This window comes from Monodon monoceros, unplaced genomic scaffold, assembly GCF_005190385.1.
Source record: "Monodon monoceros isolate NGI ecotype Baffin Bay Population unplaced genomic scaffold, NGI_Narwhal_1 Super_Scaffold_6, whole genome shotgun sequence".
Lineage (NCBI taxonomy): Eukaryota > Metazoa > Chordata > Mammalia > Artiodactyla > Monodontidae > Monodon > Monodon monoceros.
The window spans coordinates 73,233,116-73,255,069 of NW_021703783.1; the positions used below are offsets into that span (position 1 = coordinate 73,233,116).

At 41.3% G+C, this 21,954-nt stretch overlaps 1 protein-coding gene across 1 annotated transcript in view; it reads left to right on the forward strand.

The window, feature by feature from the left end:
• Positions 1-10,124: 10,124 nt before the first annotated feature.
• Positions 10,125-21,954, forward strand: part of PLEKHG7 (pleckstrin homology and RhoGEF domain containing G7) — an 82,899-nt gene continuing 71,069 nt past the window's right edge. The window contains 2 exon segments of the mRNA XM_029206725.1: positions 10,125-10,321; positions 10,825-10,847. Coding sequence (XP_029062558.1) covers positions 10,190-10,321; positions 10,825-10,847 — 155 coding nt within the window. The 5' untranslated portion in view covers positions 10,125-10,189.

The window sequence follows — 21,954 nt, forward strand, 5'->3', positions numbered from 1 at the left end:
ACCCAATCCAAAAAAACTAAATTACTATTGAAATGACTGTGGTGGACACAGCCTAATGTGACCCCCAAGTCACAATGAGTAACCCCCTCCCTGATAGTGTAGATGGGACTTGTGATTTGCTTCTAACCTGTAGAATATGGCAAAGGTGATGGAATGTTACTCCTGTGATTATGCTACAATACATCTACAAGACTCCATCTTACCAGACTAGATGGAAAGGCTGTCCTGCTAGCCTTGAAAGCAAACTGCCTATGGTAAGAAGCATGTGTCAGGGAAAAGTAGGTGGGCCCTAGGACCTAGAGCCTCAGTCCTTCAACCACAGGGAAATGAATTCTTCCAACCACATGAAATTTGAAGAAGACCCTGAACTCCGGAAAGGAATGCAGCTCAGCCAACACCTTGACTGTAGCTTTGTGAGACAGTGAGCAGAAGATTCAGATAAGCTGTGCCCAGTCTCCTAATCCAGTTACTTGAGATAATCAGTGTCCATTGTTTTGAGCCGCTAAATTTATGGTAATTCATTATGCAGTAATAAAAAACTAATACAGTGACCAACAAAATAATCATATTGGAAAACATCTGCATAACCACTGGAAATCAAGGACTGGTGCCACCTACATATCAGAAATCTACAGGAATTTATTCTCCAGATATAGTCTAAGAGGTCCTGGATCAAAGAAAGATGATGAAGGCTGCCCTCTTCCTGAGAACAATGTTTCTAGATGGTAGGGAGAAGAACTAATAGACCCCCAATGACACCACTATACTACTGAGGATCCATTTGTATGCAAGTAAAGAAAGCATGACTCAAAGTGGCTTAACAATAAAGGAAACTTAATGACTTGGGAAAAGATAAATGCAGAAGAATGTCTTTCTGGAGTCCAATGAGAACTATCTCAGCTACTCAATGATGTCACTAAAGCCCAGTTTTGTTTTGTTTTTTTTTCTAATTCCACTCTCGCAGCCTTGGTGTCAGATATATCCTAAGACTGGCTCCTTCACCCCTATGGTCTTAAGACAGCTGCCAACGTTTCCAGTGCCACGTCCACATCCATCAGGAAAGAGAGTCTTTGTCCCTGTATTCTCAGCAAAATTCCTGAGAGGCACATTGATTGGACTGGCTTAGCTTACATGCCATCTTCTAAACAATCCTTGCAGCCAGGGGGTTGGAAGCCATGTGTTCCACCCTTCAAGCTGGGCATGGAAGATCATGATGGAAACACATAAAACCTAAATGGAAGTCACAACTCTTTGGAAAGGGGAAGAGGTCATGGATCCAGGGAGGCTACTAACAAATGTTTACTGAAACCCCAACCTAAAGAGGTGAGTTTGGTGCTATCCTAAGACTCAGAAAAGAGGGCGTCGAGAACTCACTGGTAAGCCCAGCCCTTAGGATCCTCTCACCTCAGCCAACAGATAACAGCTTCTGTGTTGGAAGGCCTCAGACTTCGTTCTTGCAAAAAGTCTCAGCAGGGCTTCCCTGGTGGTGCAGTGGTTGAGGGTCTGCCTGCCGATGCAGGAGACACGGGTTCGTGCCCTGGTCCGGGAGGATCCCACATGCCATGGAGCGGCTGGGCCCGTGAGCCATGGCCACTGAGCCTGCGCGTCCGGAGCCTGTGCTCCGCAACAGGAGAGGCCACAACAGTGAGAGGCCTGCGTACCGCAAAACAACAACAACAACAACAAAAAATAAACAAAAGTCTCAGCAAGCAGAAGACTGAGCACGATGGGGAGCTGCTCTGCCCCGCATTTGTGCAATGGCACAAAGAGGTGGTTGTGACTGCAGCTGTGGCTCTAGATACTTCTCCATGCCTTTTCGTCTTAAAAATCACTGAGCAAGCAATCTGATGATTTAATTGCATTTTTCTCATTTCTTCTTTCAAACAAATTCTACTTGAGATACCTTGTCATAAACCCACACATTATCAGAACCCAGTCCAATGCTTTCTTGGACACCAAGCAAGTAAATATATCCCTCTACAAGAATAGCAAAGACAATAACTACAGAACTCAGTAAAACAGTCTATACATCATAAGAATAATGTAAAAGATTCTAAGATGACTAAGTAGAGCTACCTTTCTTCGAAATAGAGTTATTTCAAAAAATAGAAAAATTACAAATTATCTGATTCAGGATTTTTTTTTACTTTAATTTTTAGACAAGTGTATAGTTGAGTGTCTCATATACCTCAGTTTATGACACACTAAATAATTCATATTTCAACATGATTCAAGAACCTAGAGTCTGTCATCATGAAAAAGGAAACATTTACAATAAAAAAGAATTGCAGTGGAATAGTCTTCTTTATCTTAAAAGTAAAATGGACGTTAAAGTCATTATAGAAGCAGTTAAATGCAGTTTGCACTCCACAGAAAATGGAACAAGCAAAATAGTAGATGATGTCAAGAAATTATCCCCAACTACAAGGGAGAAGGTAAAAGCAATGAAAATAATGTAGAGAGAAGATGAGATAATAGCAGATGTCCCCTAAAGAAAGAGAACTACTGAAAGAGAGAGAATTGTCAAATAACAGAAAAAAATGCTTATTTGGGAAAAGTATTTTAAGTAACTGAGAGTACACACCAGATCCTAGGCAAAACTGAACCCACTCTGACCTATGCTGATTGAACATTTCTAACTTCAAGTATTAAAAAATCAATTTTTAAAAGAAAAAATATAGAAACAAATTTAATAAACAATATGTACAACATCACAAGGAAAAATCTTTAAAGTTTAAAGTACCCACTAAAGAGCAAATATTCTATTGGCTTCCTATCTCAAATACCGCTGACTGAAAATCTTATAAAAATGTCTACAGACTTTTAGAAGAAAATATTGTGGCGCAAGAATTCTATATCCAGCATTCATATGCTACAGCAGATATGAAATGGCTCAGAATATGTACTGCCCAGAAAACTTTCTTGAATAAACAACTCAAAGATACTGAGATGTATCTGGAGGCATTGAAATTAATCATTTTAACATGGTTGCACTGAACCCTAAAACCTAAAAAATAGTTCAAGTAAAAATCACACCTCTTTTCAAACACTAGGAAAACAATTTTTTTTTTAGAAATTTTTCAATTCGAAGACATGTATTGGCCAGCAAGTCATGTAAACAAGTAAGCAAACCAGGATATAATCTGTTTGCACAGGCACACTCTTATTTTTATTCAAGCAAAGCATATGTAAACAGAAAACTGCACACAGTGAATGGCACAAAGACAACACACCCAAGTGCCAGCACACAGGTCAGGAGATTGAACATATAAGCCATCCCAGAAGTCACACTCCTGACTCACAGTCACTGCCATTGCCCAAAGATAAAACGTCCAATTCTAACTTTTAATACTACAGATTAACTTGGCCCATTCTTGTCGTTCTTATAAATAGAAACATACCCAGTCTGGCTTCTTTCACTGAACATCACATTTGGGACTAAAGAAATTGTTCTTTCACTTTCAGAGTTTAATATATCAATGTATTTGTTGATGATGGACATTCTACTGAAATGGACACTGGGGTTGTTTCTGCTTTGGGGCCATTCTTTGTGGTTCTGTTACAAGAAATAAAACTTTACAAGCACAAAGACAAATGAGAGACAGCATCAGCCTGTGTCAAGGAAGACTGGGAGAAGCAGAGAGTATGGTGAACTGGTCACTGTTTGTCCTACCTGAAACAGGGAGCCTGTCCTCAAATCTAGTCCTTTTATATAGATATGGAATTGTGGGAATATGAATGTAGTGTTGCCAGAATGGTTAATTTTTCTAAAATCCTTGCAATCCAAAATTTTCTCTAAAATCTCCTAATTTTTAATGTCAGATTTTTTTTAAGCTGGAAGGCCACACAGACATAGAAAACAAACTTATGGTTACCAAGGGGGAAAGGTGGGGGAGGGATAAACTGTCAGATTGGGATTGACATATACACACTACTATTTATAAAACAGATAACTAATAAGAACCTACTGTATACCACAGGGAACTCTATTCAATACTCTGTAATGACCTATATGGGAATAGAATCTAAAAAAGAGTGAATATATGTATATGTATAACTGACTTACTTTGCTGTGCAGCAGAAACTAACACAATATTGTAAATCAACTCTACTCCAATTTTAAAAAATTAATTAAAAAAAAAAGCTGGAAGACCAGTCAGAATTCCACAGCTTACAGCCTCAGATCTAGGTATTCATGACACAAAAAGAGCCTGTCAGGCTTTAGACTTTGTAAGGGGCACATCCCAAGTGGTTTTCTCCCCAATGAAGACTTAACACGATAAAGTAAGGAGGAGGCAAAAACATAAGAAAAGCTGCCCCCTCCGAAGTACTGGAGAGAACATCTGTGTGTCACACTTAGAGATAAAGGGCCACCTTTGTTTCAAGGAGTTGCCCTAGGTCCTGAAGGAGAAGCTGACCCCCAGCATCGCCTTTCCATCATGGTATCCCTTCCCCATCCAATGCTTCCCTGTCCCTTTTACTCTTTAGAGGTTGCACTATTTTTTTTCCTGATAATCCTTTGTGACCTTTCTGTACACTCTTAATTTTCTTAAGATACAACTAGAGGTTGGAAATTTTGGGATGGGTGTCAAATATCCCATTATCATTATCCCCCAGGAGAGACAGTTTTACAATCTCATGTGCATGAGGGGACTTGCAGATGAAGTACGACCTTCGTTTCCACAAACCAAAAGCTAAAATACTTTATTCATTTTTCTTTCTTCCTAAAGTGAAACAATTCATTTCTAGACAGCTTTGGCAGGAGCTCAGACTATTTTATGCTGGCTCCATGCTGGCAAAATAGAGAAATGCCCTGATACTGCGTTTTGGGTTTGGCAGTGAGTGACAATGGCGGTAAAGGGAGAAGGTCGAGTCATTTTTCAAAGTTCTAAGTAAATGATGTTCTAATAAGACCAACATGAGAGGATTAAAGAAAATGCAAGGGTTATCACAAAGCCAACATCTACAAATTAGAACTTTTTTCCCCCTAAGGCAGCAGCTCTCAAATTTTTAACACCTGTAAGAATCAGGGAGGCTTGTTAAAACGTAAACTGTGGGCCCCACCCCCAGAGATTCTGATGCAGGAGGTGGGAAGGGGCAAGAATTCACTTTTCAAACAAGTTCGCAAGTGGTGCTGATGCTTTTGACCCAGGGACCCCACTTTGAGAACCGCTGACCTAAAAAACCCTTCACAGTAAGTATCTATAATGATTCTAAACAATGACAACTTCAGTAAATTAGACTGAATTATAATTCATTTGAATTTGTTTTTGTAAATCAATGCTTATCAAAACATTCCACTAAGTAAATAGATCCAAATGAAATGTTTTAGGATGTAAGCAAAGTAAGGCTGAAAGGAATGACTTCTCCGAACTTCGGAGAAAATAAACGGATAAGAAACCTAGAACTGTCTCACTGAGCTATCAGTGATAATCACTGAGCACCTGAAGGGGAAGTAAAAAGCCACATCTGCCTCATTTCTGTATTGGATCAGTCACTGTTCAGTAGCAAAAAATCACCTGACTTTTTCTTAGGCGGTCTTAGATTCTGAACTCGCTTCCCCTTAGGCTTTTTCATAAACAAATAATCAGAAAAGTCTCTAAGGAGGGGAGAGGCCAGTTCCTCATTTCAGCTCCCATCAAGTGTGCCTGTGCTCGGCCAGGAGGGTTTATTGTTACAGGTGTGGAACTTGTTCTTCCGAACGCTTGCCTGGCAGCTCGCTGTGTGGTTCTGCTGATTCCCTTGTCAGGACCCACCTGGACAATGTCACCTTCAGAAGCAGACCATTTTGCAGGTATTAGAGGCCGTTCAGCTGCTATCTGTGTTTCCCTCTTGCACTTTTCATTTGGTCAGACCCTGTTGCTACCAGCTTCTCTTGGTCCTGTCTTGCTGGTCTCGGTCAGGTCTAAGTAGAATGGGTGAATCATTAATGTGTGTGGTTTAATTTCGAGTACACTGAGATTGCTTCCCCTAACAGCGTGGGTGGTGGCTGCTGGTTTCTTAAAGCTTGGGAGGTCAAAGCCTGATGGATTTACTTTATAATGAGCATTTATTGATTTAGTCTTTTAGAGAACATAAAGGAGAAGAGTTAGCCTGAACTCTTCTGTTAACTTTTGGCTTCCTACCAGATCCACAGGGATAATCATTTAGGGAGGGCCTCCCAGGAGCCTCAGCCATTATCCCTGCAAGGAGCTTGTGAGGGAGGGACTTTAATATCCTTTCATAAGTGTGGCCTGGAGGCTGACAGAGGGGGAGTGGATTATCCCAGGTCACAGGGCTAGCTGGTGAGGCAAAGAGAGCAAGCAGATGGTTAACTCTAGAGCTTGGGCTCCCCATCTCAGCAAACGACCTCCCAGAGCTCCGCTGTAGTTCAAGTTTCTCCAGTTCTGCCGTGGGTCATGTCAGCAGTTACTACTGCCTTGGTTCCAATATATGAGACACTGGCCAGTAAACAATACTTAATGACCCTTAAGTCCCATTGGGTATAATAACCACCTACAGACTGCCACACCCTATGTCAGGACAACTAGAAAGGAAATCTGAAGCAGTGTCCTAACCCCTCTAAGGAGGAGAAAGAAGGCACAAAAACAGAGGGGAAACCCAAGGACTAAGAATTCTGATAGAACTATTATACAAGTGCCTGTGTAAACATACTGAACTCCTTTAACCATGCTGCTGCCTAGAACTTGGACAATGCTATGAAGGGGAACGGAATAAAGTCCCCTGGGTGTGTATGTGTGTTGGAAGTACCTGTAACTCCAGTCCTCAGCTCAGGCATTTGTTTGTTGGGAGAATGAGGAACTGGCCCTCCAGTAAAGGACCTGAAAAGAGACCTAATACACCTGTTTTCATCAGTGGTCAAAATGGGTCTTTTCATTCTTCTCCTGTGAAGCTGGTGTCAGCCAGAAATTACCAATCTAAAATCAAAACCAGTTCAACCTCACCTTAACTAAAATGTAAGTTTCCTAGCAGGTATTACTGTCTCTCCTCACCCCAAAATAAGGGTACCTCATACATTTTTGTTCTATATGTGAAGTCCTGTAACATTTGAGTCCTCGGCTCAAAATATTAAAGCAAACCCAGCATTAACAATTTCAGATTTCTTTCGTAGTAAGAGTCGAACTGACTTTAGTTGGTATCTAAGTAGTTCCTTAAACAACTCTCCAATCTAAAATCCCGTACCTTGTAGTTTCACTTGGCTTTAAACCAGATGAGAGCCAGGGTGTAAACATAAGAGAACACAGAGTCCCTCAAATCAATCTCACAGAATTGTCATGACAATATCATGATGTTGGGCTCTTCCCCTTTACTGATAAGAATAAATCTAAGAGTCTATTAATTCTCTTGACACAGGGTTATTGGACTTCTACCCCTGAAACAGATTAGAAGAAACAAATTAAAGGAAATAAAGTATCTGCCATAGGCAAGTACAAAACTATAAGGAGAAGTAATGACTAAAAACTAGGGAGTACATCAGTGTGAGGCTATTTCGTATGGGGTAAATAATCATATGCTATTAAAAACCTATAACAATTAGTCTGCATGGAACTACAATAAACAGTCATAATACTGTATGTCATCTAGTCTCATGAGTCACAACATAGGACAGGTCATCAAGAATTTTCCGGTGGTCAGTATTCTCTATTATCAAATTGAGGATGTAAATGATACACAGTAGAAAAAGTTCTAAAAAGTGTTGTCAGTGAAATTAAAATTATACAGCACTAAAAGAGTAAATTATTAGCTATCCTTAAAATTGGGCAATCCAAATGTGTCCATTCCTGAAGGGTTACAGATTGCTTTAGAATTATAGACTTGCTGGGAGTTCCCTGGTGGTCTAGTGGTTAAGACTCTGGGCTTTCACTGTTGTGACCTGGGTTCAAACCCTGGTCAGGGAACTGAGATCCCGCAAGCTGCACAGCACGGCCAAAAAAAAAAAAAAGGAAGAATTATAGACTTGCTGCAGTTATTATTGGAGATCTCAGAATATGTGGTCAACTACTGATGTTCCATCCACCAACAAGCCATGTGCAGCCTGAAACCACCTCCTACGTTGCCCATGGCAAGGCAAAACGGTTATTATTTGCTCCACAGTCCCACACCAGACCTGTAAATAATCAGGAGTTGCCTCTTATGCAATAGTTGATAGGATGGGTAAGGACTGATGCTTTCTCACAGGCAACTACTTTCTTCAAATGGAAAACTACAAAATAACAGAATAGCAGTAAGTCATTTCCATGTCACCATGAACATATTTACACCATGGTAGAATCAGATTTGCTTGAACAAGAGAAGAGCTTAATTGGGAGGTAATTCTGCATTAGTGAATCACAGAAAGCACCTCTAATCACAAGAAGCAGGGCATCTGTGTGACATCGCAGTTTTTCTTTTCAAACTAGTGAGTTATTTTTCCAGAACACGGGGATGGAGAAAATCTAAAATGCCTCTTGCCAAATACTTTGCATCACTATCTTTGAAATTATGTCTCATTCTGTAATTTAAACCTTGAGGGAAGGGGTTCTCATTTTTCTTGTTCTCTCATCCTTATATCCCTGGAATACTCCAAAGCACATATACACATATTCATACATATATAAATGCAGAACGTAAGGGAAATTGAATGTATATTTGATTCTCTTAAAATGGAATAATCAAAAGGTGATGAGCTTTATGGCTTCCAAGAAATCTCTTAGATCACCAAGGTTTTTAAAAGCTTTTTTGTTTGAACTGGAAAGGATATTAAGTAACCGGTAAATGTTGCCAGAGCTGTTCCAGGTCTTTAATCAGAACCCATCAACCTCCACAGTTAGCAGGAGTGTCCTTGCTCAAAACCTGCCAAATGCCCCCCACCCCACCTTTAGCAGGAGTGAACACAAATCTTTAAGTTAAAGGGTCCAGAGATAAGAAAGCTACGAACAAAGAAAACAGATGAAACCAGCTGGGACTAAGATGGCATGAATCTGACGCCCAGCAGATCCTAAGTCTCATTATACATTGATTTTACTATATTAACATATTATGTGACACACCTACCGGCGGCCAGGACCAGACATTAAGGACAAAAAAAGGATAAAAAGGGGGTGGCACCCCACTCCCTCGGAAAAAGCCCTGCCCCTTCCTGGTAGACTAACGCATAAGCCTCCCCATAAATTAGCCTCAATCCTCCTCCCTTGTCTTTACTCTTTAAATCACTCTCGCCACGTGGGCGAGAGGTTGGTCTGCAAACGCGGTTCCCGCTTCTCCATTCTTCGGCCACTAAGTAAAGCTTGTACTGTGTCCATCTCTGCTTGGGGTTCGTATTCACCTACTCGAACCCCAATGGAAAAAAGAACTCTCCCCCATCGAGGCACAAAGCAAGGTCCAAACAACTTAATTCGGTAGCATAAACAAATTTCAATACGTAAACAATTTAGTCGGGAAAACTGGACTCACTTATGTTAATTATCTACAAAACATAACAGATACTAATGTTAACTGGGCATTCCCAATCTGCTCTGGTGAATTATAAGTTTTTATGTGAAATTTCAGACACCTTTTTTCTCACCTCCGTCTCCTTGTTTGCAACAGATTCCGCACTCTGCTCTTCCTCATTAAAGATGCAGCCACCTGCTTGCAGTTATCCTCTGGAAAAGGACGAAGACACACCCGAGGAAGAGAGGCACCTGAAGGTGGAACTGGAACAACCTCAGTGCGGTCGGGAGAACAGCAACTCTGACGGCGTCCCCTGGAAGCTTCCAGCAACCGGGCCTCTTAGTGGCGTGGAGAAGACGGAACCATCCTTCCCAGAGGTGCAGCGCCCAGACTGCGGGCCCTCTTCTCGACCCCCCGCCGGAAAGCCTGTCCAAGAAGCACTGTCAGAACCAGGGGAAACTTCTCCACTTTGACCGGCAAGCCCCGGGCCGCGTCTCCACCTCGCCCACACTGAGGAGGTTAAGGGGCCGCAGCTGCGAGACTGTGCACGGGCCTGCGCACGGCACTGCGCATGCGCCACCTCAGCCGGCGGCCTTTAAAGGGCCCGCCTGGGGGGGCAGCTGAAAGGAGGCTTCCGGCACCTCGCATTGCTTTTCCAGCGGGCTATTTGGAAACCCAGAGGAGTTCTTCGCACTCCCTGTGGTCCCTGAGACTCCACTCAAGATTGCCTCCGGACCCCGAAAGGACACTCAACGCAGCCGACTCGTTTGAGCTCCAAATGGCGCCCAGTGATGAGCTTGCCCTTCCCGTGCCTCAGCCCCTCAACGAGGGGTCGCTTCCTCAGGCCTCCCTTCCACGGAGTGGAGGCCAGCCAGCCCCCAGCCGCGCCCCACAGCTCCCCAGGCCTCAGGTAACACAGTTCTAAGCCTCCTGCCTCTCATTTGGTGGATGCAAAGCATAGTAGGTCTCCAGGTTGCCATATTGCCCGGTCGCGGAGTGGGGTGCTGTGTTGGGAGACGGCTGGGGGGACGCACAGTTTTTAGGACAGTTGGCTGTCAAGTAAAAGGGGTGCAGTAGTTTGAGGAAGGAGCGTGGAGGTCGAGCTCACTTTCTTCTTCAATATACTTGAAGGCACTTTAAGAAAGAACCCAGGCTAGAGATTGTCTGTCAGTCGTTAGATAGTAAAGGTGGCCCTCTTGCAAATCCACGCTATGTGAAGACCACCTGGCGTGGCTGGCTTAAAAGGGCAAAAAGAGCAAACTACTTAAATTTCTAACGTTCTCCCCCTGAAAAGAAAAACTCGAAAACACTTTAGCTAGGAAAGTTAATGACCTCTCCCTTCAAGATGTCTGCTTTGGAATTTTGGGTGGGTTTGAGCACGACTAAAACATGTATTTTTAAAATTTATTTCAGAGAGAAGAATTGCATCAGTCCAGGTATGTGTGTCTTTATTTTCTCTAGTGCTATGAAGTTTTTTGACTGTTTACTTTTACGTCTTTTACTTCTGTTCTGACATAGCAAACCTGATGATGTATTAATCAGGGCAGTTTGTTTTACATCCCTCAAGTCACTCTTCATATTATGGGTGAAAGAGTCTTAATTTCAAGAGTCTCCTTTAAGCGCCCAGCCTTTTGCTGTGGCTTTTGGGGCAGGGTATAACAGCCACAGGTGAGCATGGTTTTCATTTTGAATTGTCAATGACTTGGTCCTGTGGCTTAATTAACATCCACCAGTAATAGGTTTTGTCAGGAAGAGAAAATGTAAAGGCCAGAAACATTCAACAACTTTTCAAAGAGAAATTCAGAGGACAAGGATAAAAGGAACAAGATGTGCTGTTTAAATCTAGGATGACCTTTAAAATGCCTGTTATGACAGACTGTGCTTTTATCTAGAATGCAGGTAGATTGTGTCACTTCAGAAACCAGCTCTGAACTTTCAGCTTGGTCCCCCAGCTGTGGCAGTGGATTTTCCATTTCTTTCAGGGATGAAGAGCTTCTGTGGCAGTAAGGGAAAGATTCAAGCCCAACATCCACCCAATTTGTAGGACTGGTGGGAAAGCCCTCAGTTCATTTGGAAAGTCATGGAGGAATCCTCAGGAAATTAGCTATTGTTTTATTACTGGACCTCAATCCTCAAGTTTGCTGTTCATAGTAGGAAGCATGAGATCCATCTATGCAGTCTTTGTTTATTTTTAACCCTAGTTGACCTAAATCTCAGCTAAGGTAGAGGATATTTACAAAGCCATAGGCAAATACAAAGTATTGTGTTAGTATATCAGCTAGCTATTGCTACATAACAAACCACCCCAAACCTCAGTGGCTTAAAACAACAACCAGGTATTGTTTCTTATAAATCTGTGTGTCCATTGAGGATCAGTTGACCTAGGCTGCGCTCAGCTAGGTAGTTCACTCCACATGTCCCTCATCCTTTTCATGGAACCAAATTTCTACACGGGGCATGTTCTTGTGGTGAGGGGAGAGGTTCAAGAGGATAAATGGAAACATGCAAGGCCTCTTGGACCCTGGGCTCTGTACCTTGTCTAATTCTACAGGCCAAAGCAAGTCACGTGGCTGAACTCAAGGGCAAAAAATTATGTGTCACCAGCAGTGGGAGAACATTTAAGTATTATATGGCAAAGTGTTTGGATGCAAGGGTTGGTGAAGAAAGGGTCCTTTAATGGAAATCTTCCACAGGTGTGAACCAGAATAAAGCTCTAAAATGACACCTAATTCAGCTGTGTCAGAGAAAATGAAAAAGAGAGTAGTGTCAGAAAAAGATGATGTTGTTTAGAGTCAATCATGCAAAGTCTAATAGGGTGTTTAGGAATTTTGTTCTTTACCCTAAGAACAGTGTGAAACCACTGAATGGATTGATATGATCATATGGATACAGGGTAGACATGAGAGTTAGATGAGAGTGGATTCCAGCAGAACAATTAGAATGTTCAGGTATGAGAGGTTGGTAGGTTAGGCTCTGATGAAGGCAGTGGAGTTAGAAGGAAGTATCTCGGTTCAGGAGATAGCATCACCTAGACTTTGTGAATAGTAGACCATCAGGGGAGAGGGGAAGGAAGTTGTCAAGAAGGACTTCCGAGCTTATGGCTTCCACTGTTAGGTGGCAAATGGTTCCATTCTCTGATCTAGGTAACCTTGGAAGGGAGAAGGGGATATGGGTAGGTGGGGTGTAAGTTTGAACATGTTGAATTTGAAGACCTATGGGACATCTGAGTGGGTATTTTGAGTGGATAGTTGACTAGAGAAAGCATCGTGGATGGAGATATATATATCTGAGAGTCTTTGATCAAGGAATGCTTCCTAGAGCAGGTAAAGTCTGTCCAGCTTTGTGTGTAAGATGGCGTTAGCAGATATAAAGGCTGTAACTGATGGGATACACCAAGCCATTTGCAAAAGATGACATGCAGGTAATTTTTATTGACCTGCAGAATCTTTGTGAGGCAATAACAGAAATAGTCTTAAAAGATGCAAAGGGAAAACTTGGTCAGAGGGCTTGAGGCCTTAAAAAGTTCTGTGAGGTTCAGCATGTCACAATCACATACTACAAAATAGTGGAAGGTTACAGAAAATCACAACAGGGAATCAGAGGGGAAGAAATTTAGACATCTTGGTATCTGGTAATGACCCTGAATTATTCAGTATTGTTTTTTTCAGGACTTAGTACAATACTTGGCATGTAGTAGGCAATGTTTATTGAATGAATAAATGAAAGGCTAAGTAACTATAAACAATATGTTTAATAAACATTCATGCATTACTGCTAAAAAGAAGTAATTTTGCATCAGCTGCAGACCACTCAATCTATAATTTTTTAATCAAAAGTTCACCAGAAGCATGAATTTTTGGTAAACAGCTAACCGTCTTTGGCACAAAGATCCTCTGTCTGCCTGTCTTTTGCTCCCTCTGTCTCTCTCCTTCCTGTCACTGCAGTCTTTTCAGCAGTCATTTGTTCAAAGGGCTTCTTCCTGCAGGTGGCTATTTCCCAGGCCTTGTAGTCAGATAGTGTAAGGTAAAGGGCTCTGCACGAGGCCCTGATGTCCATTGAGGAGCTGGGGGACTCACCTCAAAAACTTATTTAAACTTTATTTAAAACATACTTAAACTTATTTAACTTAGGCCTTTAATATGCCTATGAGATGGTATAAACCAGGGGCTAGCAGACTATATAGCCTATGGCCCAAATTCGGCCCACTACCTGATTTTGTAAATAAAGTTGTGTTGGAACACAGCCACATCTATTCATTTAAATACTGTCCGTGGCTGCTTTCGCACTGCAACCACAGTATTGAGTAGCCACTACAGAGACCATATGGCTCACAAAGCCTAAAATATTTACTCTGTGGCACTTCATAGAGAAGGTTTGTTGACCCTGATATGTTCAGTTAAGAAATGCTTGCCTCTGTGGCTGTCAGTCAATCACAGCAACTTTTTTTTTTTCCTTGTAGCCCTTTTGCAAAAATTTTTCTTTTAATATAGTGTTTTAACACATGGCCTGACAATTGGGCAGGCTTATATAAATGAGAAGGGCCCAATCTCCTCTCATTTCTGAAATCAGCTCAGTGTTGACTTTGATTCCAGGTTTTTCCTTGTGGACTTTTTTTCTTTTTGTTGTTCCCTCTGCCTATATATAACATTCCAGTGAATTAACACTCATTCTAAACTTTTTTCTCCTATCACCAAACTATGCCTCCTGGAAAAGGGTCTTTACAATTCATTCTTACTAAAGTGTGAAGGACTTCAGGCTTAAGGCATATCTACACTCATCTTTCCAAGTACAGCAGTGTATTTATCCCTTTTGGGTTTCCCTACACCTCATAAATGCCTCCATCATAGTACCTAAAACACTATATTGTATTTCTTTCACATCTGTCCCCTTTCAGAAACAAGATCTTCCTGAGGGCAGAGACCACTTATTTACCCTTCATCTCAGCAGCTATTACTCAGCTAGAGTCTGTCTCCAGAATACTTACTGAAGGAAAGGATGGGTGGAAGGATGACAGGCAGGCTGCTTGGCTTACAGTTTACTTATCTGTCCCCGATGTATTTGAATTTTAACAGAGGACATGACTTGAATCCAAGCAGTGAAGCCATGTTAGTGGAATTTTAAACATCAGGAAGTGAGTGGGGGGATTTTGTGGGTAGGGACACCTTCCTGGCACCCCTTCCTGGCACCCCTTAAAATCGATAATCACAGAAAACTGCCTCACCTAACTTTTTAGTCAGCCCTGAAACTGAGAAAGGAAATGTACATACTATTACATCTATGAGAACAGACTAACCTTCCAGTGCTCAAAAGAAATAGGAAAGAAAACCTAAATATATCCAAAACATGAAAACAAAATGACAAGGAAGAGACCAGACAAAAACATTGAATGCCAGTAAAGCGCTTCCCAAAGCCAGATTTATCTGGAGTTACCCTGGGGGGTTGGGGTGGGGGGTTGCAGCACGGCATGGTGTTAAGAATTACTGGAATCAAACTCCCTGGGTTTGAATTCTATCTCTACTTCTCTGGCAGCGTGACCTTGGGCAAGGCTGTGAACAACTCAAAACCTCAAAGTTTTCATCTGTGAAGTGGAGTTGCAAATACAGTTGACCCTTCAACAGCACAGGGGTTAGGGATGCTGACCCTCTGTGCAGTCAAAAATTTGCATATAACTTTACGGTCTGCCTTCCTTATCTAAGGTTCAGTAACCAGTGTATTCAACCAACCACAGATGGTGTAGTACTGTAGTATTTCATGAAAAAAAAATCTGCATATAAGTGGACCTCCTCAGTTCAAACCTGTGTTGTTCAAGGGTCAACAGTAGTACCCATCCAATAGGCTTTTGATATGATAAATAGTGTAACTTAAATGTTACCTTTTTTAAGAAACCATCATTCATTCATTCATTCATTTAGCACTTCCTGTATGCAAGTCACTGACTTACTCTTTCTAAAATATTCTGACCCCAGAGTGAAATGATCGATCACAGGACGCTCATCTAATGTGTCTAAATGTTAGATTCAATACAATGTTAAATCCTCCCCAGACTTTTACCTAAAACCTGTTGTGTAGCTAGCACTGTCTTTAAACTCTAAGTAACGCCATAGGGGGAGAAGGCCCTGTCTCAACTATTGAGCTTAAAAGCTTATTAGAAAGTTACTAACTAATGATTAATAGATGGCATATTGGTTATTGTTTGCTTGCTTTATTTAAATCTCAGCCCTCCACAGCATCATATTTTATTGTGTTGCTTTCTTTTTTTCCTCCAATTGTATTGAGATATAATTGGCATAGAACATTATATAAATTTAAGGGGTACAGCATAATGATCTGAAATATGTATATATTGCAAAATGATCACCACAATAAGTTTAGTTAACATCCATCACCACACATAGTTAGTTTTTTCCCTTGTGATGAGATACATGAATACTGTTAATTAGTCAGAAGAGAAGCCTGCAGCCTCAGGGCATCAGGGAAGCCTTCTTGATCCAGGCATGGCTGGAGGCTAGAGTGGGAACTGGCAGCTTCCTTTCACATCAGGAACCATGTGTTATTCTTGCACTGGCATCAGCTCCCCCAGAATGTAAACTCCATGATAGCAGGAGTTGTGCCCGTTTTGTTCATTGCTGTATCCCTAGTGTCTAGAACACTACATAGTAGATGTTCAATGAAAGTTTAAGGAAGAAAAAGAAGTGCATTTGTTGGTTAGTTAGGTCAGGTCAAGCCTTGTAGGGGAAATTGTATGATCCCTTTCTGGAAGTTTTCTCCTCCAGCCATTTGTTTATCTTATCTCTCTCTAGCTCTTTTCAACCTCCCCCATCTTCCTAATCTGTCTTGTGTTCATCTCTTGAGTGTACATTGGGTTGCTGGGGATTTGTACAAGTATGGTTTGATCCCACCGGGTAGTATTTTGACTCTTGTCCAGAAAAGGCAGTAGCCTCAAAAGACGGCGAGAGTTCTAGAAAGTTACCAGTATCAGCAGCTACCCTGGTGCTCTGAACACGTATGTGTTTAATAACCATTACTGATTGAGCCCAAAATGTCACAGCATGGTGTGTTTTCCATGCAGTTGGAACTCCAAAGACTGTCTCTGTTTCTGTATTCAAACTGTGTCGGGATGGGTTCCATTTGTTCACTCCACATTCATGAAGTGTCCGCTCTGTGCCAGACCTTGGACAGTAAGCTAGAGGCTCCCCATTCATTCTCCCTTCTCCGTTGGATTTTCAGCAAATGGAACATTTTGGTAGAAAGTGGGAAATTATAATCAAAGGAAAGTTCCTAACAATCTTGTGAGACTCATAATGAAAAAATATTTCCCAGATTTAACCAAGAAAGTTACAGTTCCTTAAAGTGGCAGTTGAGTTGTCATTTCTCTGTTGATTATTTCTTAAAAGGAATTTTTTCTTTAAAGATTGTTACTGATTCTTAATTGGCTCTTCCTGTATAATCAACTCAGTTATAAGCAAGCATTCCCATTTGCACTATATCTCTACCATAGGGTAGAACACTATGGTTCCTAAAATAGAACACCTACTTTTTCTAGTCACACAGTTACTGGAAAACCGCCTGCTGGAAAAGGTATATTTACCATGAATTTCACTATCAGACAAGGAATGAGGCCTGATAAGCTTGCCTGATAAAAAAAAACAAAAAAAAAAAAAACAAAAAACCTTTGGGTTATCTTACTATTGTCAGTCTACAACAGTGAAATTGAAAAAATATTAGAATAAAAAACTCAATTGTACTTTTTATTAAGGTTAAAAAAAACCATTGGGCAACATTCACAGCAGAGGGGAAGGATTAGGCTGTGCCTTATCCAAACACTAGTACCTTCAATAAGATTTTTACTCCATTAAGACACACATCACTATAGGGCAGTTGCAAACCTCCCTCCCCATATTCTCTAGTATCTTTGTTATTTTCCTTTAAAATTTGCACCTGAGAATTAGAACCCAGTAGTCCTTGGCTTAAGCCCCCTGTGCAGAAGGAATCTTTTTTTTTTACTTGCAATTTTTTTATTTTTTAATTTTATTGGAGTATAGTTGATTTACAATTTTTTGTTAGTTTCAGGTGTACCGCAAAGTGATTCAGTTATACATATATGCATCCTTTTTCAGATTCTCTTCTCATATAGGTTATCACAGAATATAGAGTAGAGTTCCCTGTACTATACAATAGGTTATTTATCTTATACATAGTGTGGTGGGTGTATGTTAAACCCAAGGAATCTGTTTTTTAAAAAATGCAAATGATATATTTGTCATATTTCTGAAGGAGGAGCTTTAATTATTCATCTTCAAACATTTCTGCCAAGATAAAGGTCATCACATAATTACTGCCCCACCCACTGGCAGGGAAGATAAGAGCAAACCTAAACCCTCGATTCATAGATCATGAGGGATGGAAAGGGTCTCACTCAAAGTTGTTTTCCACATAAGGAAACTGAGGCCCTGGGAAGCGACATGCCAAGGTCACACGTAATGAAGGTCAGAGTTGGGAATCACAATCCTGAGTCAGGTGCCCTTGCCATTCAATTGCATTGCCCCCTTCACTCGTCTCCTGTGGCTGTCGTAATAAATTGCCACTAACTGGTGGCTTAAAAACAACAGAAATTTATGCTCTGAGAATTCTGGGAGCCACAAGTCCAAAATCAAGGTGTTGGCAGAGCCACCCTCCCTCTCAAAGCTGTAGGGGAGGACCTTTCCTTGCTTCTTCATGCAGGCGTTCCTGGGCTATGGCTGCATTACTTTAATCTCTGCCTCTGTCTTCACGTGGCCTTCTCTCCTACTTGTGTCTCTTCTCTAAGTATCTCTCATAAGTACACCGGTCATGGGATTTAGAGCCCACTCAGATAATCCAAAATAACCTCATCTCAAGATCTTTTATTTAATTACATCTGCAAAGACTCCTTTTACAAATAAGATCACATTCACAGGCTCCAGGAGTGAAGAGATGGACATATATTGGGGAGGGGGTGGGCAGGGGTTTCCATTCAACCCACAGCACACCCTCTTTTATCTAAAGTAATAACTACCATTATATCAATTTTAAAAAACGCTTAGTGCTTTGAAATGGTTTGTCATATCTTTTTCTCTCCTTCCATTTACAAGTCTTTTTGGAGTCGGACTTGGGTATTTGAATTGAATTCTTGCTCTGCTGTTCACTAACAATGAGACCTTAAGTGAGTTCCTGTCCTTCTGAGCTTCAGTTTCCTCAGCTCTATAATGAGAACAGTAATTTCCACTTCATAGAGTACTTGTGAAAATCAATATGATAGCATGTAAAGCTCTTAACAGAATGTCTAGTAAAAGCCCATGCTCAGGAAGTGCCAGCTGATTTTAAGTTAGAATAATGTTCACTGTGACCAATCTGTTCTTTACAAAGTGTATGTATTTGAGAACTACTGGGGGACACATTTCCCCCACCAGAAACTTTTCTGGCACCAACACGTGAGCACAAGCTCATTCCTGAGTGTGACGCGTGAGTGTATGGCCTGCTCAGCTGAGGGGGGGAGCATTCTCTGGATTCTCTAAATTGTTGCCGTCCCAGCCCACACCGTGGACCTTCGGATCTTCAGCAGAAGACAGAAAAAGGAGAAATTCTGGTACCAGAAAGGAGACAAGATTATTCCAGCAACCATGGGACTAGTCCCTTCAGATCGGACTGGCCTGGGGCAGCGCAGCTCAGAGTTAGTGAAAGTGTGGTTGCGTTTGGGTTTGTGGGGAGTGGGGTGGCTGGCAAGCCGGAGAGGGCTGCGAAGTCTGGGTCAGGCACCCAGTTAGTTATACAACCTCCTGGGTCCAGAATTTTTGTCCTGAAACAAAGAACCAGAACAGCCAAGCATTGAACCAAAAACAACAACAAAAAAAGTGTTTCCCATGGATATTTGTTTAGTGTACTTTTTCAAGCAAATAAAGGGTAGCAAGAAGCTATACTGTAGTTACACAGTGACAGTGGCCTGCCAGCCACACCCCAAACATTTTGCAGTTATTATCAGCTCATTCCTTAGTGTAATCTCCCTCTGAGGAAATTAGGTACCAAAAAATTCTCTTCCCCACCCTCTTCACACAGGATGCCATGACCCCATGCACATACCATTTTGTTTGGGGGAGGGAGATAAGTCTGAATTTATTACAGTGATTGCTTCCAGTGGATAATCAATCCAGAACTGGATACAGTGACCCTGTGTGCATGCCATGGCTTATGAGAAGCAGTCCTTTTAGAATAGCAAAAATAAAATACCAGTTTGGAACCACCAACACCTCTCCCCTCAAGAGACCTAAATGCAAAGTCATTCTGAATTCATTGCAACTGTTTGCATTAATATTACTAATCCAATGATGAGCAACCCTGGCTGACATAGGCATGGGATCCTGTGCAGAGTGCCCAGAAATCTAGTCGGCTGCCAGGCATGGGTGATGCACGGGCATGTTTTCTGTACCAATTCATGTCTCTTCATGTTAGTATGTGCAGATGTTCTTTGTTGTTGTTTTCCTAAGTCTCTGGTTATAACTGTAATTCTTGATATGTAATTCTTGATAATTCTTGACATAAGAATGTCATCAGAGCTTCTGTTACGCCCTCCCAGGGGCATGCCCCCCTTTCCAGAATGAGCATCACTGGGTTTTGAACAGCAAGGCAACAAAGCCAAGGTCATGGCTCAAGCACTATGCAAGCTAGTTGTCTTCCCTATGCTCCATATGTGCACATGGAACTCCAAAACCTGCCCTATGTGCTCCCAAATGGATGCCTTATGTCAGAAGGTAGCCCAGACAAGGAAGAAATGGATAAGGGTAACTTAATCACCTTTAGAGGCTGTTGGGGAGACTCAGATTGCACTTTGTGTATTGTATATGCATATAATTATACAATTATGATCCAGAATGGAAAAGCAAATTCATTTGAGGACTATCTGGATATCATCCTGTAGGTCAACATAGTTATTCATTCAACAAGCTTATTTGATTACCTATTCTATGTCGGGTTCTATACTTGGTGCTTAGACTCTATGATATATAAGACACAGCATGAGCCTTCAATGAAATCATTATAAAGAGGCAGGGTGGAAGTAGGGAGGGAGAGAATTGGCTCTCTCTGAGCAGATCAGAAAAGACTTCTGGAGGGAGAGCATCTAAGTGGGGATTTAGAGATGAATATGAGTGTGTCAGGCTCAGTGGAGATAGGCAGGCAGATGGAAACTACCTGAGCCAAGGCATGGAGGCATGAAGTGCAGGGTGAGTTTAAAGAACAGTGAGTAGCTAGCTATTAGTGGAGTACACATTGTGCAGGAGATCACGTCAGGAAAGTAGAGCAATGGATGACTCAGTGTGTACAGGTTTGGTTATTATTCATTTACTGAACAAATATTTATTGAGTCCTTACTAAACACAGGGATTTAGACCCGGAGGTAGGAACTTAGGATAAAAGGAGAGGAGATAAGACATGAATCTGCAAAACTACCTTATAAAGTAAGGTACTTTCCTCGAGGGAGGACAACATCAGAAGAGGCTTTTATTCATTCGTGTTCATCAGTAACAATGGATTGAGCACTAAATGGGCACCCACCAACACAAATTATAAGATATGCTTCTTGCAAGGAAGGAGGTAGCAGTCTAGTGGAATAAACAGACAAATAGAACATATTATACTATATTCAACAACCAACATAATCACATTTATTGACAGCTTACTAAATTCCAGACATGGATCTAAGCGCTTTATGTTGATCAGTTGATCCTCACACAGGAAGTAGGTATGATTATTGTCTGCATTTCACAGATGGCAGTCAGAGCCAGAGAGGTTACTTGCTCAATCAAGGTCACACAGCTAAGATTAAAATCTAGGCAATTTGAGTCCACATTATCTTAACCACTGCTCCAGAGAACCGTAGAAGCATGGAAGAGAAACATATAAACCAGCCTAGAGGAGGCCGGGGAAGACTAATTCTTCCACTCCACCATTAGTTATGTCCTCTCTGAGGTCCCCAGGGAATATAAAGATAGCTTATAGACTCATGCCAAATTCATAATAGTTATGATTGTGTACCACCTAGAGTTGAAGCTCAAAAGAGTAAACTTTTTCCCCAAAGTTTACCTAGCTTACATTTCTCATTCAAATTACTGTACTTTTCCCAATCCCCTCTATCCCCATAAACACCAAATCTCATTGTATGCTTCCAGGGTCTTTATCAAGAGAAGTATAAAGTTTACAGGGAAGATTCTAATATTTCTTTTCAGGGGACTTCTTGGGGCTCCCAAGAAGTTTATGTTATCTAATACCTTTTGCATAGCACTGTGAAAATTCCTGGCTGGATTTGTATACTGTTAATTCATTTTGTATCAGTTCCAATGTCCTGTTTGCAAAATGAAGAAACTAGAATTGTATTTCTCATTCAAATTACTGTAACTTTTCCAACTCCCACCTAATTCAGCCCCCTCTAACCTCATAACCACCATGGACATCAGGTTGGCAAATAACAAGAAAGGGAGAGTTGTGAGAAGTTGTAACTTTAATGATTTTGTTACAAACCTCATCATAAATAGA